This window comes from Rutidosis leptorrhynchoides, chromosome 1 (genome assembly GCF_046630445.1).
Source record: "Rutidosis leptorrhynchoides isolate AG116_Rl617_1_P2 chromosome 1, CSIRO_AGI_Rlap_v1, whole genome shotgun sequence".
Classification (NCBI taxonomy): Eukaryota; Viridiplantae; Streptophyta; class Magnoliopsida; order Asterales; family Asteraceae; genus Rutidosis; species Rutidosis leptorrhynchoides.
The window spans coordinates 289090062-289116357 of NC_092333.1; the positions used below are offsets into that span (position 1 = coordinate 289090062).

Genomic DNA, 26296 nt, shown 5'->3' on the forward strand with positions numbered 1-26296 from the left:
TTTCAGATGTTTTTGGCTTCTAATTGCAGCCATGCAATAAGGAAAAATGACAAAATTAAAGGTCTCAAACGACTACAAATTCAGAGATCAGAGACCTGCACGGTCGACCCACGGTCGACCGTGAGGTGAGCCACATAATGTCGGGTTTGAATTTCTCTTGCCTATACAAGTCAAGCCTTAGAGCATTTGAAGACTCACCTCTTGCACTTACATTTTCATATATTTACTGATATCACTTAAATATTATTGTAATCTATTTAGAGTGATCCTAGCAAGTGTAATTGTAAACTTAGTTATAAGTTTACTTGTAAACTATCTTCTTAAAGGGATCAAGAAGATAGTTAAGGGTTTCACTTATTGGAGCATTAGGGTCTTGTGGTAAGAGCATTTGGTGATTGTGAATTCTTCAAAGGGACGTAAGGATTCATAAGTTGCGGCTTATCGAGGAGCTACTGTTGTGTCCGGACACTCCACCGAGTTTGGAGTATCGTAGTGAAACAAACTCTCAATTTGTTAGAATTGAGGAGTGAATTAAGGAAGATTAGTTAACGTCTTCCCGAACCACTATAAATCTATGTGTTTGTTCTCTTATCCCTTATCTTTGTATTTAATTTACTTGTCAACAAACAAATCAAATCACAGTATAGTTATCTTAAGTTCTAAATCGAAAAACTTTGTAAAAATCAACTAAGTAACTATTCACTCCTCACTCTAGTTATTTACAAATATAATGTTTCATTCATTGATGAAATGTTTCAAAATTTTCACATTTTAATCTCACTTTCATCACTTTAACATTCAAATTATACTCTCTACAATTGTGTAGAATAATTATCTTTTAGCCGAGACGATTGTTCATTCTTAGTCTTATCTCAATCTTGATTTCGTGTAACCCGTGATTAAGTGGCTTGGAATACTTGATTAGGAAAATGACTACACGATTTAAGGATGACAATCGTATTCTCAACCCACAACACGTTTATATAACATGGATCACCCAAAAGAACTCATACCCAAATCGATTAGAATAACGAAATGATAAATGTCATCACTATAAACATGTTTTCACAAATATCATCGGTACTTTTATATTTCTAGCACTGTCACACTTCTGAATAAAGGGTGTTACCCAATAAATTTTATACAGAGTATATCACAACATATAGAAATGTCTACAAGTATAAGAGACTCATAGATACGAAACAATCAAAGTCAACAAACTCCCAAACAACCAAAACAAGACAACCAACTAAACATCATATAACTGTTCAACAATTATGACATATGAGATGTAAGAAAAGGGGTAACAACTAACGAGCTAGATTAATGTGTAAAATCTATAAATTTCGATATTGTATACTTACAATAATGGAGTAGTAATAATCAGATATAGATACACTAGAGAACATGAACTTAGAATATATCAAGGATTTCGAGGATAGCACGATTACAAAGAGGACAAGAACCTCGATTCAACCATAACTCCCTGGAACACACCCTACAATATGTATGCCCACACGGTATAAACGCAGCACCCTTCTTCCTTCCCATGCACACGCAACACACTAGATCATTCCCCATTACTTCCTTTTCATCCTGATCGTCCGTTTCTTCCAACAATCTCATCAATGACACCCTTGATGGCGTCACCGGTGTAGTCAGCCTATTGTTGTCCGAAGTCAACGATTCTCCACCTTCCACGGTTGACCGAGACTGGCGTTCAGCTGCTAACGCGGCAGCAAGATTCATCCGGGGAGAAGGGAAAACGCAATCAAGATCCGAATTTGAGTCCGGCAGGGTCCGAATCACTTCTGGTAATTGATCAACTTGGTCAACAAGGCCAACGTGGTCGTCGTCACCATGGATGCTCATGGTAGAGGGTCTGATGCCCCAAATGGACCCACAACATGCTAATCCTAGCCGTTCATGGAGGCTCCTCCGTCGCCGTAACCTATCATCGCCGTCCATTTTTTTTCCCTGTAAAACTAATTAACCATTCATTCACAAATTCAACTCTTCGTTATATTACGACCCACAAAACATGATTCAATTTTGTTAATTACACAGATGAATAATTACAATCAATTTCTGTAAATTGTTAATTCTTTGTATAGCATGAAGCCGGACTAAGTAATCAGAAAAAAATGGCAAAGGATAATTGAATACCCGTACAAGAAAAACAATTGTAGAAGTAAATTGACAACCACGAGCTAACAATCCACCAGCAGCATAAGTGGTAACGCAGCCATCGTCGGCGTTTGGTCACCGTTGTGAACGAAATGTAAGAGAGAGGGAGAGATTGATTATGAATTGGAGGGAAGAAAGAAGTCAAAAGAAGACAAGGGGAAGAGGAAAGGGAAGAAATGGGTGGGGGTTAATTATAATTATAGATATAGATATAGATTAAAGATAAATTATAGATTATAGATATAGAGAGAATATAGATATTACGAGTAATTTTAATATTAGATGTAATGTAAGGTCAATTGACAGCTCCAATGATTGAGTTTTATTTAGTAGATAGAAGATAGATAGATAGAATATAATTTGATCCATGATAGAGATAAATCAAGTCAACGACAAATTGGAACACAGATAGACTTACCTATAAAAATAAACTTCTAATATTTTCAATCTTGTCACACCTAACTAAACTTAAAACAATGTAAAAATCAGATATCAATGTAATAAGCTTTAGCAATGGTGAATCAAGCACAAGATTGAGATTGAAAGAACTTCATATTCTCATTCAATTGGAAAAATTACATGAAAAATGACTTACAATAGGTATATAAACCCTAAAAACTTACGAACCGTCATTAACCACCTCTAACAACCTAACAAGCAAAGACATCTAATCAAAAATACAGCTTTAATCCTCCAACTTCTATAAATTACATTTTACACCCTGAACTATTATACGACTGCTGTAATACTCCCCCTCAAGTTAGGAGGGAGATGAAGAGGAAACTCCTAACTTGCGTAGAAGACTGTTATGCTGATCAACACTTACAATCTTGGTAAATACATCTGCTAACTGAGACTTTGTATGAACATAACTCGGTTTAACAGTCCCATCTTTCAATTTGTCACGAACAAAATGGCAATCAACCTCTATATGCTTGGTACGAGCATGAAACACTGGATTTGCAGCAATATGCAAAGCTGCCTGGTTATCACATAACAACTGAACAGGACCCAAATCATTAAGCCCTAAATCCTTTAACAAGCTAACTAACCAGGTTATCTCACAACACGTTAAAGCCATAGCACGATACTCTGCCTCAGCTGAAGATCTAGACACAACACCTTGTTTTTTTGATTTCCATGAAACTGGAGAATCACCTAACAAAATACAGTAACCAGTTGTAGATCTCCTTGTCATTGGGCAACTTGTGACGACCCGGGAATTTTCGACTAAAATTAAACTTAATCTTTATATGATTCCGACACGATAAGCAAAGTCTGTAATGTTGAGTATCGAAAATTTTGGAACTATGTTCATATATTCAATTACCATTTGACTTCGACCATTTCTGACGATTCACGAACAATTATTTAAAAATAAATATGTGTATATATATATAAGTTCATAAATAATAATTTGAGGTATTAAATAAAGTATTATATGATTTGATGTTTTGAATTAATAATTAAATTGTTAGTTAATATATATTTATGTAAATATAATGTAATTCAAAAAATAAATTGTTTTAAATTCATTTAGGAAACAATAATAACACTCGTTTATCATTCAAATGATTATTTTAACAAACTTATATGATTTTGAAATAAACGGTGATTCGAAAATGAGATCTATAAATTTTAGACTTACTAAAAATGTATTTAGGACCTAGTTATTAAATTTTAAAACTTTTTATATCTTACTTGGGGTTGGGAGCGAACAATTAATGTAATTTGTATTTAATAAATAATGAATAAATTTTATACCATAATAACTGAAATAATTAAAGAAACTTAATCTAAAAATTTGGAAATTTTATGTCTACTTTTATTCATCACTGAGTAAACAACGGAGCACAATATATTACCCCGAAAATTTGTTGGTAGATGATGCCAACTTAGTGGCTGCTAACTATTACAATTATTATCCAATTGCTGTGTAGTTTTTTGTTTCCTTTCCACCAATGATTCATAGAATCTGCATATTTCCATTATACATATACATATATATGCAAGAGATACATATATACATATATCCATCGACAACCATATACTATTTTCTAGTACCATTACCTCTTCCACATCTCTCTCACTCGTGTCTCTCTATCATTCTCTCTTATTCATGACCCAAACTTTTCACCACAAACTCTCATCACAAATGGAGTACTCGTAATCCTATACACAACCAACAAACATTCACCTGCTGCTATACTATTGTTTGAACAACCAAAACAAAGAAACCCATATACTATTCTTCTCGATCACCTTTAGTTAATAAAGTTGTTGTTTCGGTTTAACACCCCAACCATACCACCTTCATTCACCTTCCACCATGAATCATCACCCTCACCATAACCATCACCTGCTCAATTTTCCTTACATTACCACGGCCACCATACATCAACTCTCACCTATTATCTTTAAACTGCTGCTTCTGCTTGTCTCGTTAGAACCACAAAGAAAAATCGGACCACACCTCTCCTACTCTCTTTAAAATTTCTGTTCAACCAAACCTACAAATACCACCATAACCTTCATTATTTTTTTTTCGATCCACCATCACCTTTCCATCGACAACAACCACCACCATTTTGATCACAACAGCCTACAATTTTTTTTGGACTTTTCGTTTCTCTTTCAACCCAAGACAAACAACCGTCACCTGCACTGTTTCACTTCTATTCTTATTTTCGATCAGGCAACACTTTTAAACTTGCCTACCACACGTTTTTGTCACAGATGGATGATGCACATGATAAAGTAAGGAAACATGATTAAGGTAAATTAAAATGATTAATTAATTGTTGAGTGCCGATTAGTGGTTGTCTAGGTGTAAAGTCGATAAAATAAAATAAAAAAAACAAACAACGAAGTCTCTTTTAACCTGTGAACAAACTGGTTTTGATATTTTATATATTTTGGGCTGTGTTTGTTATATCATTGGGTTGATGATGTTGTTTTGTTAGGCCAATTGAGTGTCTCTTGGGCTTGTTTGTTTAATGGGTAGAGCTAAATTAGTTGACTTTCGAATTGGGCCGATTGTTAACTGCTTTCTTTCGATCTGCTCGAGTGGTATGCTGCTGTTGCAGCTGTCTTGCATCGATGATATATAGTGATAAGGGACGAAGATGAATATAAGGTGGTTATGTTGATGGTGATGTTCGATGATGATAAGGATGTAATGATGATGATAATATTTCTGTGATGATGATGAAGATGACGAGAGAAGTTGATGATGATCGAAAACAATTATAAACATGATTATGTTTATGATTACAATTATGATTATGTTATGTTTATGATTATAAGTAATGATTCTGTGAATTGTGATGATGATGATGGTCCTAGGTTATAAGATGAATGTTAGATGATGATGATGATGAAGATGAAAACCGAAATAAGGTTAAATAGAATTAAGATACCAATTAAAACAGAAAAATGATTTAGAGCAGATGGTTTGGTGCTGTTGGGGTTAAGCGAGAGGTCTCGAGTTCGAGCCCGGGCTGAAGCAATTTATTTTTTTAAGCCTTTCCCATGTAAGGTAGTCATTTTAATTATTATTATCATTATTATTATTATTATTATTATTATTATTATTATTATTATTATTATTATTATTATTATTATTATTATTATTAACAACATTAATATTATTGTTATTATCATTAGTGTTAAAATATATATATATATATATATATATATATATATATATATATATATATATATATATATATATATATATATATATATATATATATATATCATTTTTATAAATATCATTTAGTAAAAGTATTATTATCATTATTATTATTATTATTATTATTATTATTATTATTATTATTATTATTAACAACATTAATATTATTGTTATTATCATTAGTGTTAAAATATATATATATATATATATATATATATATATATATATATATATCATTTTTATAAATATCATTTAGTAAAAGTATTATTATTATTATTATTATTATTATTATTATTATTATTATTATTATTATTATTATTATTATTATTGATATTATTATTATTATTATTAGTAAAATCATTATTTTTATAATTATTATTATTAGTATACATTATTAGCAAAATTAACATTTTTATTAAAAGTATTATTTTTATTAAAGTTATCATTTTATCATTAATATTAAAAGTATCATTTTTAACTCTATTATCATTATTATTATTTTTATAATTTCTAATATTATTTTAGTATTAATATAAGTTTAACAAACAAAAGATATATCTACATATATATACAAAAATGTATTACTACATATAACATAACTATACTATTATTTTTATAATAAATAGTAATAAATGTAATGTATTAGGGTATTAATCAAACACATAATTAAAATAACAAATAATTCACTAATAATACATAAATTTGTTTGATTACCATTATATGTGTTAATATATATATAAATGATATAGGTTCGTGAATCCAAGGCCAACCCTGCATTGTTCAAAATAGTCATATGTATTTTTACTACAAAATACATTAGGTGAGTTCATTTGCTCCCTTTTTACTCATTACATTTTTGGGCTGAGAATACATGCAAATGCTTTATTAACTGTTTTACTATATTTATATGCGTGAGTTTCATTAATCCCTTTTTAAATGTTTTCGCAATATATATTTTTGGGACTGAGAATACATGCGCTGCTTTTATAACTGTTTTTACGAAATAGACACAAGTACTTAAAACTACATTCTATGGCTGGATTATTAAATCGAATATGCCCCTTTTTATTAAGTCTGGTAAGCTAAGAATTAGGGAACAGACACCCTAATTGACGCGAACTCTAAAGATAGATCTATCGGGCCCAACAAGCCCCATCCAAAGTACCGGATGCTTTAGTACTTCGAAATTTATATCATGTCCGAAGGAGGATCCCGGAATGATGGGGATATTCTTATATACATATTGTGAATGTCGATTACCAGGTGTTCAATCCATATGAATGATATTTTGTCTCTATGCATGGGACGTATGTTTATGAGAACTGTATATGGAAATCTTGTACTATTAAAATGATGATAATGGTTATTTATATTAAACTAATGAGCTCACCAACCTTTTGGTTGACACTTTAAAGCATGTTTATTCTCAGGTATGAAAGAAATCTTCCACTGTGCATTTGCTCATTTTAGAAACATTATTTGGAGTCATTCATGGCATATTTCAAAAGACGTTGCATTCGAGTCATCGAGTTCATCAAGATTATTATTAAGTCAATTATAGTTGGATATATTCTGAAATGGTATGCATGCCGTCAATTTTCGTTGTAAAGAAAGAATGTCTTTTAAAATTGAATGCAATGTTTGTAAAGTGTATCATATAGAGGTCAAGCACCTCGCGATGTAATCAACTGTTGTGAATCGTTTATAATCGATATGGACTTCGTCCGGATGGATTAGGACGGGTATTCACAGTTGGTATCAGAGCGGTAGTCTTAGCGAACCGGGTCTTGCATTAGTGTGTCTAACTGATAGTTGTTAGGATGCATTAGTGAGTTTGGACTTCGACCGTGTCTGCATGTCAAAAGTTTTGCTTATCATTTCGTGTCAAAAATTACCTGCTTATCATTCTTAGAGAATCACTTGCTTATCATCCTTAGCCTAGACACATCTTATTGCATTGATTGCATGAATAGTGTATAGACAAAATTCATATCTTAGCGTATCTGCTACTTCATATCTTAGCGTATCTGTTATTGTAACTTTGCCTGACAACTTCCGTAGATTCCTCCGTAACTTATGGGATTTTAGTATTATATATGCATATGTAAATTATGTATCGCAGGGTACTAATCTACATCCTATAATCTATTTCTTATTGAAAATCCTTCATCTGATCGTACGAGATGAATCCTGCAACCAGTTCGAGTCCCTCAGATTCCGATAGCTATTCCGATAGTTATTCCGACAGCTATTCCGACATAGATGTTCACCTAAGCTCCGAAAACAACGTCATCGGCATGAATCCACCAATCAGTCATCCCCAATTCATCTATGGGTTCGTAGTCGACTTAATCAATGGAGACGCGAAGAAGGCGATCCCTTCCACCAATCGAATTTACCTCTTGGCAAGGAACCTGAAGCACTTACCGGTGAACCAGTCCGAAATATCATTTTCACCCTCATTTCCCGAATATCTCACCACAATTGTATTCTATCTAAAATTCTAAACTTTAATCATCCAATCGTTCCGACCGACAATCAAACCGAAGTAATAGCAGAAGTCAACGAGCTACGCACCCGAGTTGTAGCCTTAGAAAATATGTTGCAAAACGTACCAGCTTCAGCAACATCACTAGCACCAACAGTACCACCAACAACCCAAGTTTCAACATCACACACCTCAACATCTCATTCTATAACTCGCGTATAATCATCGTTCTATGTATCGTTCTACATCATTTATCTTCGTTCGACATGATGATTATGAAATCTCTAATGTTTTAGAGATTATATATATTCTTGTTCTAACGGTAAATCAAATGAGATTAATATCATATTAACTCATTAAATCCATAATTACATATGAAGAAAATATATATGCAAGTATATTTCCATAAAGATTGTAATTAAAAATTCTTTTGTACAAACTGTTAATGGTGAAAATATTTTAACGGGTAGGTAAAACCCGAGGAATATTTAGATTTCACATTAAAAAGTTACATTGTACGTTCTTCGAATCTGATTCAACAGACAATTACTATCCTACTTGCATCCACAGATATACATATCCGTCAACACAGAGTAACCATTTTCAATCAATTTCATATTTGGAATTTTGATTTATCTGAATCCAACAAGTGGCATAATGAAGAAAACATATGACAAAATAAAATTTGTTAGAAACAGACTAATTAATTATGGAAATTGTGTTAAGAATCCACGCTAACTGTTCCTAGCTAATTGTTCCTAGCTAACTGATTACATTTTATTTATCGCAATCTAATTATCGCAATTTACATTCTCACAATTTACATTCTCGCAATTTTATTTATCGTCATTTAATTTCTGTTATTTACTTTACGCACTTTATTTATCGGTACTTAATTTCTGTTATTTATTTTTACGCACTTTAAATATCGGGACACGTATACAAGGTTTTGACATATCATATCGACGCATCTATATATATTATTTGGAATAACCATAGATACTCTATATGCAGTAATGATCGAGTTCTCTATACAGGGTTGAGGTTGATTCTATAATAATATATATAATTTGAGTTGTGATCGAGTCTGAGACATGTACACGGGTCACGATACGTATTAATTAATTCGAATATTATATATATAATTATATATGAATTATGGAATTGCTAACTGTGGACTATCAGCTGAGGACTATCAACATTGGACAATTAAAATGAATTAAAATATTGATTATAACATATGAAACTAAACAATTCTTCAAGTTTGCCACTTGATTTCATCTTAAACCTCAATTGTATCTCGATGATTACAATCTGCGTCCAAATCCTTCATAAATTCTTGAAAACACCTCAATCGAGAGGATGAACCAACCGTACTTCATCTACGGAAGGAAAAAAAAAATTTATGCATACATCTATGCATCTGAAAAACTCTCGGAACCTAAGCAAACGTTTAACACGTATCTGTGATAATTCCTTTAGCGTTATTATTACCGAAAATAACTTTGCAATTCCTCTCCAAATTAGCCAAGTTTGTCACAGCTCCAGCAAGCCTACTTCAACTTTTCGTACGAAACAACCTTATTATAACGTTGATATATACGCGTGTCCTTTTATTGTTACCAGAGAACCTTTCATATTCCACCTTCTTACCATCCGCGTTTAATCATCTAAAAACACAATTCTCCTGAAACCACCTCGGATTCATAACCGATGATTCAGATATCATAGCATTAAATGCAGAGGAAACAGAAAAATGCTAGATGGTCTAAACGGCCAAAATTTTGATGATAAAGAAAGGAGTGTTACGAACGCTCAATAGAAAATTGGGTATTGAAAAAAAAAAAAACAGATTGAGCTACCCATGAAGGAGACCAAGGACAAATACAAGGACCATACTCTATATTCAAAGAATCCAGATAATTCTGGATCCGTTGAAATCTTTAGAGAATATCTTACTCCGAAGTCATGTTAAAATCTTGCGGAAAATCTTTCTCCATCAACCAGCGAACTTAGAAATTCCAAAATATCATCATCAATATCTTCGATATTTCTGAGGATATTTTCATAAATATTCTCGTCTGAAATTATATACCTCTTCGTGCTTCCTGTGTATCATTATATTGGAAATATTCAAGAGAAAATTTAGTACCAAAAAGCAGATTATGCGAAACTATGAAGGAAATCGTGGACAAAACAGAAAGAATAAGTTTGACTTCAAAGAATCCAAAAGATTCAATGCCTGCTGAAGTCTTTAGCGAATATCTTGCTCCTTACTCTAAACCCTTACGGACAATAGTTTCCATTATCCTCTGATCTTAGATATTCAAAGATATTATCGTATCTTTCATTTTAAATTATCCACGATATTTCTGAATATATTTTCATAACTAATCTTATCTAAAATCATTAATCTCTTCGTGCTATCAGTGTTACATCCTATAGAAACTGTTAATTTCTATATTCTGTAAACTTTGGAGCTTAAAAATAAATGTTTTTGAAGTAGTGTTGGGAACTGATGCATGAATTAGTATAATATAATGACACTTGATCAACGTGATTATATTACAGTAAGTCATGCTGAGTTTCTAAATGGAACATTATAATTCACAGATCATAACGTCATCATGTGCCATGTCACATAACTCTTTCATTCTACTTAACTCCTGAACAAATCAAGAAAATGTATTCTTGATGGTTCTATTTTTCGTGATGTTGATAAATTTAAAATTCAAATCGTGCTATCACGTTCCTTCCTGCTTAGAACATTATAATCATTCGAGACTCTATATCTACAAATTCCGGACCATTAATCGCTTGACTTGAAGTCGGGAAGAGAAAACAAAAGCATAGAGCTTTGAAATATAAGGGAGAATATAAAGCCCGATAACAAAACATAAATTAAAAACCGTGTATATCAATGTTTATCGCAACATAAAGACACGGGAGATTTAAAAACATTATAATCCCGAGAGCGAAGTAGAAGAAAGCATATTCCTCTGGTGGAAGTTGAAAAAAGAGAATGATTGTTGCGATAATAAGGATGAGGACAAGGATCAGAAATGGATTAAGCATTTTCAGAATCTTTTGGATGTATGAAACAAGAAGGAAAGTATAGGAATGGTGAGAATAATGGAACGGAAGAGTTTGATTTATAATGGAAAAATCAGACAGAGTAATCGAAGCAGATCACCGCATTTAATTCGAGAGATCTTAATTTCCTTATTCGCCGAAGAATCAAATCTTTTTGATTTCGAAGATTTTCTTTAAATCCCTTGAATTCCGGAATTCAACCAAGACAACGTCAAGAGTTAAGACGCACCTTATTTTCTAAATTTAACCATGACTAGTCAAAAGTTATGATGAAACTTATCTTTCACATTTCACTATTTAGTAATTGCTTCATTCGTACGCTTCGAGTAGTTGAATCGTTTTATTCAATTTATTCAATGGTGATAAAACTCTATTCTGCAACTATCATTCGTCATGCAAACATACTTATTGTCATCCATGACCATCTCACTCAAATTTCGGGACGAAATTTCTTTAACGGGTAGGTACTGTGACGACCCGAGAATTTTCGACTAAATTTAAACTTAATCTTTATATGATTCCGACACGATAAGCAAAGTCTGTAATGTTGAGTATCGAAAATTTTGGAACTATGTTCATATATTCAATTACCATTTGACTTCAACCATTTCTGACGATTCACGAACAATTATTTAAAAATAAATATGTGTATATATATATATATATAAGTTCATAAATAATAATTTGAGGTATTAAATAAAGTATTATATGATTTGATGTTTTGAATTAATAATTAAATTGTTAGTTAATATATATTTATGTAAATATAATGTAATTCAAAAAATAAATTGTTTTAAATTCATTTAGGAAACAATAATAACACTCGTTTATCATTCAAATGATTATTTTAACAAACTTATATGATTTTGAAATAAACGGTGATTCGAAAATGAGATCTATAAATTTTAGACTTACTAAAAATGTATTTAGGACCTAGTTATTAAATTTTAAAACTTTTTATATCTTACTTGGGGTTGGGAGCGAACAATTAATGTAATTTGTATTTAATAAATAATGAACAAATTTTATACCATAATAACTGAAATAATTAAAGAAACTTAATCTAAAAATTTGGAAATTTTATGTCTACTTTTATTCGTCACTGAGTAAACAACGGAGCACAATATATTACCCCGAAAATTTGTTGGTAGATGATGCCAACTTAGTGGCTGCTAACTATTACAATTATTATCCAATTGCTGTGTAGTTTTTTGTTTCCTTTCCACCAATGATTCATAGAATCTGCATATTTCCATTATACATATACATATATATGCAAGAGATACATATATACATATATCCATCGACAACCATATACCATTTTCTAATACCATTACCTCTTCCACATCTCTCTCACTCGTGTCTCTCTATCATTCTCTCTTATTCATGACCCAAACTTTTCACCACAAACTCTCATCACAAATGGAGTACTCATAATCCTATACACAACCAACAAACATTCACCTGCTGCTATACTATTGTTTGAACAACCAAAACAAAGAAACCCATATACTATTCTTCTCGATCACCTTTAGTTAATAAAGTTGTTGTTTCGGTTTAACACCCCAACCATACCACCTTCATTCACCTTCCACCATGAATCATCACCCTCACCATAACCATCACCTGCTCAATTTTCCTTACATTACCACGGCCACCATACATCAACCCTCACCTATTATCTTTAAACTGCTACTTCTGCTTGTCTCGTTAGAACCACAAAGAAAAACTGGACCACACCTCTCCTACTCTCTTTAAAATTTCTGTTCAACCAAACCTACAAATACCACCACAACCTTCATTATTTTTTTTTCGATCCACCATCACCTTTCCATCGACAACAACCACCACCATTTTGATCACAACAGCCTACAATTTTTTTTGGACTTTTCGTTTCTCTTTCAACCCAAGACAAACAACCGACACCTGCACTGTTTCACTTCTATTCTTATTTTCAATCAGGCAACACTTTTAAACTTGCCTACCACACGTTTTTGTCACAGATGGATGATGCACATGATAAAGTAAGGAAACATGATTAAGGTAAATTAAAATGATTAATTAATTGTTGAGTGCCGATTAGTGGTTGTCTAGGTGTAAAGTCGATAAAAAAAAAAACAAACAACGAAGTCTCTTTTAACCTGTGAACAAACTGGTTTTGATATTTTATATATTTTGGGCTGTGTTTGTTATATCATTGGGTTTATGATGTTGTTTTGTTGGGCCAATTGAGTGTCTCTTGGGCTTGTTTGTTTAATGGGTAGAGCTAAATTAGTTGACTTTCGAATTGGGCCGATTGTTAACTGCTTTCTTTCTATCTGCTCGAGTGGTATGCTGCTGTTGCAGCTGTCTTGCATCGATGATATATAGTGATAAGGGACGAAGATGAATATAAGGTGGTTATGTTGATGTTGATGTTCGATGATGATAAGGATGTAATGATGATGATAATATTTCTGTGATGATGATGAAGATGACGAGAGAAGTTGATGATGATCGAAAACAATTATAAACATGATTATGTTTATGATTACAATTATGATTATGTTATGTTTATGATTATAAGTAATGATTCTGTGAATTGTGATGATGATGATGGTCCTAGGTTATAAGATGAATGTTAGATGATGATGAAGATGAAAACCGAAATAAGGTTAAATAGAATTAAGATACCAATTAAAACAGAAAAACGATTTAGAGCAGATGGTTTGGTGCTGTTGGGGTTAAGCGAGAGGTCTCGAGTTCGAGCCCGGGCTGAAGCAATTTTTTTTTTTTTTAAGCCTTTCCCATGTAAGGTAGTCATTTTAATTATTATTATCATCATTATTATTATTATTATTATTATTATTAACAACATTAATATTATTGTTATTATCATTAGTGTTAAATATATATATATATATATATATATATATATATATATATATATATATATATATATATATATATATATATATATATCATTTTTATAAATATCATTTAGTAAAAGTATTATTATCATTATTATTATTATTATTATTATTATTATTATTATTATTATTATTATTATTAACAACATTAATATTATTGTTATTATCATTAGTGTTAAAAAATATATATATATATATATATCATTTTTATAAATATCATTTAGTAAAAGTATTATTATTATTATTATTATTATTATTATTATTATTATTATTGATATTATTATTATTATTATTAGCAAAATCATTATTTTTATAATTATTATTATTAGTATACATTATTAGCAAAATTAACATTTTTATTAAAAGTATTATTTTTATTAAAGTTATCATTTTATCAATAATATTAAAAGTATCATTTTTAACTCTATTATCATTATTATTATTTTTATAATTTCTAATATTATTTTAGTATTAATATAAGTTTAACAAACAAAAGATATATCTACATATATATACAAAAATGTATTACTACATATAACATAACTATACTATTATTTTTATAATAAATAGTAATAAATGTAATGTATTAGGGTATTAATCAAACACATAATTAAAATAACAAATAATTCACTAATAATACATAAATTTGTTCGATTACCATTATATGTGTTAATATATATATAAATGATATAGGTTCGTGAATCCAAGGCCAACCCTGCATTGTTCAAAATAGTCATATGTATTTTTACTACAAAATACATTAGGTGAGTTCATTTGCTCCCTTTTTACTCATTACATTTTTGGGCTGAGAATACATGCAAATGCTTTATTAACTGTTTTACTATATTTATATGCGTGAGTTTCATTAATCCCTTTTTAAATGTTTTCGCAATATATATTTTTGGGACTGAGAATACATGCGCTGCTTTTATAACTGTTTTTACGAAATAGACACAAGTACTTAAAACTACATTCTATGGCTGGATTATTAAATCGAATATGCCCCTTTTTATTAAGTCTGGTAATCTAAGAATTAGGGAACAGACACCCTAATTGACGCGAACTCTAAAGATAGATCTATCGGGCCCAACAAGCCCCATCCAAAGTACCGGATGCTTTAGTACTTCGAAATTTATATCATGTCCGAAGGAGGATCCCGGAATGATGGGGATATTCTTATATACATATTGTGAATGTCGATTACCAGGTGTTCAATCCATATGAATGATATTTTGTCTCTATGCATGGGACGTATGTTTATGAGAACTGTATATGGAAATCTTGTGGTCTATTAAAATGATGATAATGGTTATTTATATTAAACTAATGAACTCACCAACCTTTTGGTTGACACTTTAAAGCATGTTTATTCTCAGGTATGAAAGAAATCTTCCGCTGTGCATTTGCTCATTTTAGAAACATTATTTGGAGTCATTCATGGCATATTTCAAAAGACGTTGCATTCGAGTCGTCGAGTTCATCAAGATTATTATTAAGTCAATTATAGTTGGATATATTCTGAAATGGTATGCATGCCGTCAATTTTCGTTGTAAAGAAAGAATGTCTTTTAAAATTGAATGCAATGTTTGTAAAGTGTATCATATAGAGGTCAAGTACCTCGCGATGTAATCAACTGTTGTGAATCGTTTATAATCGATATGGACTTCGTCCGGATGGATTAGGATGGGTATTCACACAACTAGCCCAGTCAGAATCACAATAGGCTTTTAGTTCAACTGCAGAATTTTTAGCTAATAAAATACCCTGTTCTGGGGCTAACAGAATGTATCTATGTACATGTTTAACAGCTTGCATATGAACTGAGGTAGGAGCTTGCATAAACTGACTTAATAATTGGACAATATAGCATATATCTGGATGTGTTATAGTGAGATAAATGAGCTTACCAATGTATTTTCGATACACTTTTGGATCTTGAAGAGGTGTACCAACATCTGCTTGTAGCTTGAGACTGGGATCCAATGGCAATTTGTAAGGTTTATTATTGAGAACACCTGCCTCCTTCAACAAATCACAAGTGTATTTCTTTTGAGAAATGAAAAGCCCTTGACTTGATTTTGCAACTTCTAAACCCAGAAAGTAGCTAACTTGACCCAAGTCTTTCATATGAAAAGTAGACTTAAGTTGATCTTTTAAATCTTCAATATGACATTTACTGTTACCAGTGATTAAAAGATCATCCACATACACAAGGACTGCTGTAAATTGATCCTTATCCTTTTTGGTAAATAATGAGTAATCAGCTTTGGACTGAATAAAACCAAAGGATACCAAAGCACTAGACAATTTAGCAAACCATTGTCTAGCTGCTTGCTTTAACCCATAAAGGGATTTCTTCAATTTGCAGACTTTAGCAGGTGTACTATTGGTGGGATTAATATTTTGAATCTGCTCCCCCTTACATAAGTACCCCATTGGCATTTTCATATAAACTTCTTCCAATAAATCTCCATGTAAGAATGCATTGGAAACATCCATTTGACAAACATCCCAATCATACATGGCTGCAACTGCAAGTAGAGATCTTACTGTCACCATCTTAGCAACAGGAGCAAAGGTTTCTGTGTAATCAATTCCTTGTCTTTGCCTGTTACCATCTATCACCAGCCTTGCTTTCTTCCTATCAACTGACCCATCTGCTTTGAGCTTAGTCTTGAAGATCCAATGACAACTAATGGCCTTTTTTCCTTCTGGAAGAGTAGTTATCTCCCAAGTATCATTAGTTTCTAAAGCACTTAGCTCTGCATTCATAGCTTCACACCACCCTGGATCCTTAATTGCATTTTTAAAATGAGCTGGATCTGTGGTAGCCATTAATGCTGTAACATATCTATGAAAATCACTAGTTAAACAAGGAGTAGAAACTTGATTTGCCCTAGGAGTATTTGAAACAATGTAATCCTGTTGCCACACTGGTGCTTTTGAAACTCTAGTAGACTTTCTAGGATTTGATGCAACTGGTTGTATGGGTTGAGTAGTTGGTAAAACAACTTCTGGTTCTACTACAGCTGGTTGAACAGGTTCAGAAGTGATATGTATATCATAATCACACACTTCCTTTTGAGAATCAAAAATAGGCAATGAAGGAATAGGTTTAAGAAACTGTTTTGCACCCTCATTTGAAAATGGAAAAATCTGCTCATAAAATACTACATCTCTTGACACAAACACAGAATGATTCATAAGGTTTAACAACTTGTATCCTTTTTGATTAGAAGGGTATCCTATAAACACACAAGGAACACCTCTTTCTTGGAACTTGTCAACATTCCTTGAAGGATTGTATGCCATGGCAAAACAACCAAAGACTCTTAAATGATCATAAGTTGGGATTTTATTGAGAAGTACCTCATATGGTGTTTTATTCTTGAGAATAGTAGAAGGATAACGATTAATAAGATAGACTGCTGTAGTAACACAATATCCCCAATATTTTAATGGAAGTTGAGCTTGAAACCTCAAGGCTCTAGCAATTTCCAAAATGTGCCTATGCTTTCTTTCTACTCTACCATTTTGTTGAGGTCTATCTGGACAGGATGTCTGAAGTTCTATGCCCAAATCTGCTAAGTACTTGCCCATTTCACCTTTTATGAACTCCAAAGCATTGTCTGATCTCACAATTTTGATGTCTTTAGTAAATTGCTTTTTAACAAATTTGGTGAATGACTTAAACATAGTAAAACAATCACTCTTATTTATCAACAAGTAAACCCATGTTGCTCTGGTGCAATCATCAACAATTGTGAGAAAGTACCTGTACTTTCCTTCAGTAACAACTTTGTAAGGCCCCCATACATCTATGTGAACAAGGTGAAAACATTCTGCACTATGTGAATTACTCAGTTTGTATGATTGCTTAGTAAGCTTAGCCATAGGACATAACATACAAATATCAACATTATCCTTTATTATCTGAGAAGGTACAGAAGGAATATACTACATTTTGGAATCAGACACATGACCAAGTCTATTGTGCCATAAACTGTATGACATTACAAGTTTACTTGAATTAGCAACACTACCATCCTTTATTGAGAACAAACTAAGATTATTCACAGAAGAAGAAATCATTTGTACAAATTTCTCATCAAGTTGATCAAGAGGAACATTCTCCAAGTAGTATAGATCATCCTTTCTTCTACCTAGTCCCAGTATTCTCTTTGTTTTCAAGTCCTGAATGACACAAAACAAAGAGTAGAAGATAACAACACAAGACTGATCGTTGGTTAACTTAGGTACAGATAGCAGACTAAACTTGAAAGAAGGAACAACCAAGACATCTTTGAGTAGCATTTGATTTTCCAATTTAACTTTGCCAACATGTGATATAATAGAAGTATTACCATTTGGTAACCTGATGTAGGGTTTAAAAATCAAATTGCTTGACTCAATTAGACAACTAGACATAGGAGTCATGTGATCTGTGGCACCTGTGTCTAAAATCCATTTTGTAACAGATGAATTACTAGGAAGTGTACCTACATCAAAATGATGATCTATTTCATCATCAGAATCTGCAACAGTGCACTGAGCATCATTGTTGGTCAGTTGAGGAAGAGACTTTAACAATTGCTCAAACTGTTCACTTGTGAAAATCACATTATTCCCTTGAACTGTAGCTGCAGTTTTCTTGACATTAGTAACACCTTTTGGTTTCACATTGCTATGCTGTTTCAATTGCTGCTTGTATTTGTAATGCCATGCAGGATAACCAACCTTCTCCCAACATTTATCAGCAATATGATATTTGTTACCACAGATAGAACAACCTTTACCACCTTGGTTACCTCCTTGACCAGCATTTCTTGAACCAGGGTTGACTTTACTATACAAAGCAGTTGATTCAACAGAAGTAAACATTTCTCTTTGTGATTCTTCTTATTGAATCGTAGCACAAGCAGTCTCAACAGTGGGAAGAGGTGTCATTAACAAAAGCTGACTCCTCAAAGCACTAAATTTATCATCCAAGCCATTAAGGAATTGAAACAAGTGTTCTTCTTCCTTTTGCTTGTTAAGAGCAGCTAAAAAAGTTGTAATCTCAGCAGTTACATTAGCAATTCTAGGTAATTCACTCAATGAGTCAATTTCTTCCCAAATGCACTTAAACCTAGTGTAATAGTCACTAACTGGATTACCTAGTTGTTCATTTGCATATGTGTCTTTATGCAACTTGTATTTTTGTGAACCATTACTTAACGCAAACCTCTTCTCCAATTGAGTCCAAATCTCAGATGCAGTGCCAACAAACATAATAGATTTAACAATAGACTCAGAAACAGAATTCATAATCCAACTTATAACCATATTATTACATGTATCCCACATTTCTGCCTTAATCGGATCTTTATCAACTCTGACAATTGTACCTATAACAAAGCCGATCTTCCTTTTGGTTGACAAAGCAATTTCCATAGATTGACGCCATGACCTATAATTTTGTGCTCCAGTCAACTTCTCTTGGATAGACAGCGAACCAGGTCCGTCAGAAGGATGAAGAAACAAAGGATTCTGAAACAATTGAGGATCCATAATACTTGCGGAAGCTTTAAAATCACTTCAATTTGATGAAACAATTCCTAATTCGGTTCACAGAACCAAATCGAACAGCTACGATATCAAATTGAAAACAAATTGAACGATTGAAAACAAATCGAATGAAGAAACTTAACCACTGCTACGCTCTGATACCATAATAAGCTTTAGCAATGGTGAATCAAGCACAAGATTGAGATTGAAAGAACTTCATATTCTCATTCAATTGGAAAAATTACATGAAAAATGACTCACAATAGGTATATAAACCCTAAAAACTTACGAACCGTCATTAACCACCTCTAACAACCTAACAAGCAAAGACATCTAATCAAAAATACAACTTTAATCCTCCAACTTCTATAAATTACATTTTACACCTTGAACTATTATACGACTGCTGTAATAATGACATGGTTTAAATATAATTTTATGCCCTTGGCTTCACATCAGGGTATGGCTGAATGTGCACTATAATATAATTATATAAATTTTGAATAAGTATAAAAAAAATGACAAATTTAGGGTTGATGATAAAGATGGTATATACTGAAATAAGGCATGAAGGATTAACCACAACTGAAAATGTGACCATCTTGGGCTCCAAGTTGGGAGCTTCGAAACGAATGAAAGCACCCTTGTTACCCATCTGCAATAACAAAAAAATTCATAAACCGCAAAAAGAAAAAGATAAATATAAAATAAGTAAAAAAATGAATGTACTAAGCACATTACACACACATGTATACTTGCAAACGATGCCAACAAAATTAATCAAGAAGTATACAATTAAATACAAATTAAATTAGTTACCTGATCACAGTAGTTTAGAGCAGAAAATATTGTGATAAGCCTTCCGTCATGCTCAATTTCATAGCCTTCATATATCTCCTCATGAGACCTCATAACTAAATTTAAAATAAACGATAAAGTTAGTTTCCCCGAATATCAAACTTTTTCCATCTCATCATATCTGAAGTCCTCTACCTGGATTCGGTTACGGGTCGTTCCATTAAAAGAACAGCACAAATAATAAACACATATTTAAATATGAAAAATCCTCTTTTGTTCCATAAATTACCGACTAAAACGTATTTACCTCGAAATTTCATCATGTTCTTTTTTTGCAACTGGCTAAGACCAGTGCACCATCCATTGGAACTCCAAAATTTAAACCAGGCATAATAATTGCAAAAATCAGTTCATTTAAGCACTATAGCAAACAGTTAATGTGCATAATCAAATAAGATAATATTAGTTATTGGAAAAATAGAGATTAGCATCTTATGGTCAATACCTCTAACCAAAACCACAAGTTTCAAAGTCTCATTCTTCAAGCCTGCAAAATTTACATATCAACCAACAAACAAAATGACTCAAGTAACTTGAAGATGTGACCTAATTCATGATTTTTGATATAAGCATATGAATTCCTCTTTTTTCTGTGATACTAACCCTAAGTTGATGATTGGATTAAAAGTTAAACTTTGACATAAGGAAACAAGTAACCCCTAAATTCAACATATATATATATATATATATATATATATATATATATATATATATATATATATATATATATATATATATATATATATATATATATATATATAAAACTATAATGGTAAATGGTTACCTGATTTTGAGAATCAGAACATTAGTCTGCAGTGGTAACAGCGGCACCAGCGACGACGGTGGTAACATCACCGGAAACAGTGCAGCATTCACAATGGTTTAGATTTTCTAGGGTTTTTTTTATTTGAGAAACAGGAGCGTATATGGAATATGACGTGTTTTTTTAGGGATTTAATTATGCAGGAAGTAGATGAAGAAGAAGATGATGGAGAAGTTTTTGATGGAGATAAAAAGCAGAAGAAAATAATATTTGAAGTTTTGAACCCTAATTTGAAAAGAAGAGGCGTAAGCAGTCTGTTTGTTTCACTTATTCCGTATTATTTGAATTATACTGATTTAAATATAATAATATAATAATTCTTCTAAACATAATAAATGAAAATAAAAATAAAAAATAAACATGACATCAGCAGGAAGGCTGAGATTTTTTCTTTTTTCTTTTTGATTTTTTTTTAAAGAAGGGAAATTGTTGTTTAATGATGTCATCCAAATAGCAATTTAATAGAACTTATATATATATATATATATATATATATATATATATATATATATATATATATATATATATATATATATATATATATATATATATATATATATATATAGCTACTGTGAGATTTTATAAACATCCATTAAAAGTCTCTTGATGTTCCAGGTAGAGGGAATTGACTCCGAAAAAGTTTATTTATTAACAAATTGTTTTTTTAAAGGTAAGTAATATTATTAATAAACTCAAGGTACATATACAAAATGGGATAACCCAAAAAACTCAAACCGCACTATCTACAAGAAGAAAAATAATTAAGGATGCTAAGATGGTATCCTAAACTAGAATACTTCACAAAGGATGCTACACGAAAAACTTATTACGGTCAATCAACCATTCATGCCAATCAATCTTAAATGTTTTGCATCTCCTCGCAATCCATTCGAAACTCTTCACTTGTGTTTCATTTAAGGCCACCGGTGGATTCCAACACAAGTTTTTGAATACTTTTTTATTTCGATTTTTCCATATAGGATATCCGCATGTCCATTCCACCGCTTGCCACACTTTATTACACTCGACCGTCATTTGAAAAGTAGAATTCCCTCTAAACGCGTTTGTTTGATCCAAATTTGTGTTACCCATACCGCACCAACTTTGAACTTTTTTCCAAATTTCCTCACATTTCGAACATTTAAATAGTGAATGTAGCACCGTGTCTATGTCGTCATCGCAAATGGGACATCAGACAGAATGAAGGTCGACTCCCTACTTGTCAAGTTCAAACAAGACGGTAATCTACCCCTCAAAGCCAGCCAAATGAATATCCCGACTTTCGTTAGAACCAAATTATTTCGCAACGTTTTGATACCCGAACTAGTAGGAGGATAAATCTTTGATTGAATTAAGGTTGATAAAGTCTTTGTAGTAAAACTGCCACTCGATTCATATAACCAGCACCATCGGTCAACAGAAGCTTCGTCCTTATTGTACTCACTTAATAAACCCATCAGATCTTCGAATTCAGAGCTAGTACGACCCCTTAACAGTCGTGACCAGCCCCAATTTGTGATTAATTCATGTAACAGCCTGATTTTTTTATTATTTTTTAATCACAACGGATGTACATATTATTACCAAAATAACCCTGGTTAACATTTACAAACCATGGTTAAGAAATCAACTTAGTTAACATTATTACAATATTCCAAACATCGGTGTTACATTAAAACATTACAAAACCAGAAAACATCAGAGTCAACTCATAGTCAAACATGTCTTCTAATTCGTCCGTAACACCCATCCTAATCAGCAGTTCCTAAATCTGCAAGGGGTGAAAATGTGGGGGAATTAACACAACTGCTAAGTGAATGGATACTATCTAACAGACCAAGCATAAGCAACTGAACATGCAAGGGTCACAACTATGCAAACGTCCTGAACAAGCATATAACAACACCTGGAAATACGAGGATCGACGGCTTGTACGAGCACACGACTTAGCTGATCAGGCTACAGTCTATTGATAGTCCGCTTTACTGACTCCACTGCATAACCGTCCAGACGCAACACATGCGACCTTCTATGATATACTGAACTATCAGTAACATCATGACCTGACCAGGCTATCACGGTCGACCTCACATCAACCCTACCTTGCCGCCTTGGTGGCTTCCCAACCTTGCCGCCTCGATTGGTGTCCAACTAACAGTGCGCACATAAGATCAAAGATAATTAGTTATGAAATCGTCCTAACTAGCATGGCAATATCTAACTACACATGGTATTCATACTAGGTATAAACATAAGTATAAAGAGTCTAAGCTACTTAATACTCTATCCGGAGATAGACCCACTCGCCGAATACCAGCAACTCTATCACTGAGCGGCTTCCTTATTGTAACGACCCGACTTTTTTGACTTGCTTTTGTGCTTTGTGCTTTCACAAAACTGCGTATTTGTGCGTACTGGGCTATATTATACTCTGGGATCTTACGACGTGTGGATTACTTTCATTTATATGTGAAAACATGCCTTTAAGTACGTAGGTTACTTAACTTGATCCCCGGAAGCTTTTATGACCATTAGTGTCACTTGACGTTTAGAACGAGCTGCGTACTGTGTACACGTTTAACTTTTGTCGTAATCGGAATATTATGACTACGAAATACTAATTGTTATTTTATAATAACAATTACTTGGGTTTTTGGACGCTTAATTATGCTTAGTAACTTACTAGAACACACTAGTTAGTCTTGTTGGACTTTCTACCTTGTTGGACTTTAGCCCACCCTACTCTCGCTAGTGGACTATTTAATTAGCCCAATTATTAATGACTAGTGACCTAATTATATGTAAGACAAATGCCCATTTATTAGAGGGAATATACTAGCATTTTTGCTTACTATTATCCTTAATGTTGCATGAGATCCTAACATAAGCACCAACTTTAGACAACCATTAATCAAAAAGCAAAAAGGTGTCCCCCTTGTCCCCTCCCATAACCCAAGGCCACCACCACCGTGCCACACCCTCACCTTCTATAAATACCAAGCTTATTCATCCCATTTCACACTTGATCTCATTCACAAATTACACACACATACTCTCTAATTCTCTCTCTAGTATTTCTCACTCTAAAAAGTGTAAGTTTTAAACTTTCTTCTTCTTCTTCTTCCCTTCTCATTCACGACATCATCATCATCATCATCGAAGGGTCTAGCTCTTTAGCTTTTAGATCTTGTTATATCTTGTAGATTCAAACTTGGATTTGAATCCTTCAAGAACATGGAAGATTCAAGCTTCCTAGTTTTGAATCTTCACCTATTTTATAGATTTAAATCTTTTAGCTTTAATCTTGTTATTTTGTGATAAAGATTCAAACTTGTGTTTGTAATCTTCATGTAACTTAAAGATCCAAGCTTTATGCTTCAAGATCTTCAAGAACAACCAAGATTCAAGCTTTCTAGCTTTGAATCTTCATTTCTTTTGTTGGATCTAAGTTTTCTAACTTCTGATCTCATTATTTTGTTATAAAGATCAAAACTTGTGTTCGTGGTCTTCATGTAACTTAAAGATCCAAGCTTTATGCTTCAAGATCTTCAAGAACACCAAAGATTCAAGCTTTCTAGCTTTGTAATCTCATAACTTGTGTGAAAAGGATCCAAGCCATCTAGCTTAGGGTTCCATTACTTTATTTGATTAAAATTGTGTTCATACTTGTTTGATTGAAGTAAAGTTTGTAGCTTTAGTTGTAAATAGAACTTGTATTTGTGTTAAGACTAAGGATATGATGTAACCTTGGTTCATCATCCATCTAAGACTCTTAAATGAGTTGTGTTCTTACTTGATCTTAATATATTGTGTGTTGATGGTTGAATCTTGTTCAAGGTGATGCTAACCCATCAATGAGTTGTACACTGGAAGCAACAAGCATCAAGGATGAGAACCGTGATGAGCATCAAGCACCAAGAACCCCACCGGAGCACTTGTTTACTATTTTTTGGGATCTGATCAGATTCCTGGACTCATGGAAAATTGATTTTCAGTTAGTTCGTTTCGATTAGATGACTTTTTGTTTAGGCCTCGTCTTAATTCGATATAAGGTTTAGGATTTATGGCTTTCTGAATGTCACTACGCCTTTGTAACGTTGTGCTGAAATTTCTGACCTACTCGCACTTAAACCATCGCCACGGTCAAACGAAGACGAGTTAGGTTCTGAAAATTTGTCAGCGGTTAGAGGACTCACATACGGAGCCATAGCCACTGACTACGCATCTTTTCGATTTGTATAAAGGTCGTAACAGCAGTCTGAAGTCAGCCTTTTGTTTCAATCTCTATTCTTGTTAAACTTACCTTAGTATTGATGAATGATGATGATAATGATGATGTCGATGATGACACTTAAACTTAATTTATTCACTTTTAAATTTATTGGGACAACATACTGACCTAGTGACCATTGACTTAGGTTGACGACCTTTCGGACCGACTTACTACCTGCATACGTTTCATATCGACTTTTACTGCTTATTCACTGTGAGTTACAGCATCCCTTTTTTACTTCAACTATTTTTTATGTTTTACTTACTTGACATGAGAACTTAAACTTTACATATGTGTTGGTTATATAACGGCATAAAGATTTCCTTTAGCACGGTAACGTTTAATCATTGGTTTTGAACCGGTGAACGCGAATATTAGATATGGATCCATAGGGTTTGACACCCCCACTCGGGCTAGTCGCGC

General features: G+C 32.6%; 2 protein-coding genes across 2 annotated transcripts; both read right to left on the reverse strand.

Moving 5' to 3' along the window:
* Positions 1-1413: 1413 nt before the first annotated feature.
* On the reverse strand, positions 1414-1968 carry LOC139898388 (uncharacterized). Its single transcript, XM_071881118.1, has one exon. The coding sequence runs from the start codon at positions 1966-1968 to the stop codon at positions 1414-1416; it is 555 nt and encodes a 184-aa protein (XP_071737219.1).
* Positions 1969-19271: 17303 nt separating this feature from the next.
* LOC139898406 (uncharacterized) lies at positions 19272-19922 on the reverse strand. Its single transcript, XM_071881137.1, has one exon. It carries the CDS (start codon positions 19920-19922, stop codon positions 19272-19274), a length of 651 nt encoding a protein of 216 aa, XP_071737238.1.
* Positions 19923-26296: the final 6374 nt, after the last annotated feature.

Coding starts and splice junctions, on each gene's coding strand:
- LOC139898388 (XM_071881118.1), bottom strand. CDS start 1,968: ATGGACGGCGATGATAGGTTACGGCGACGGAGGAGCCTCCATGAACGG.
- LOC139898406 (XM_071881137.1), bottom strand. CDS start 19,922: ATGGATCCTCAATTGTTTCAGAATCCTTTGTTTCTTCATCCTTCTGAC.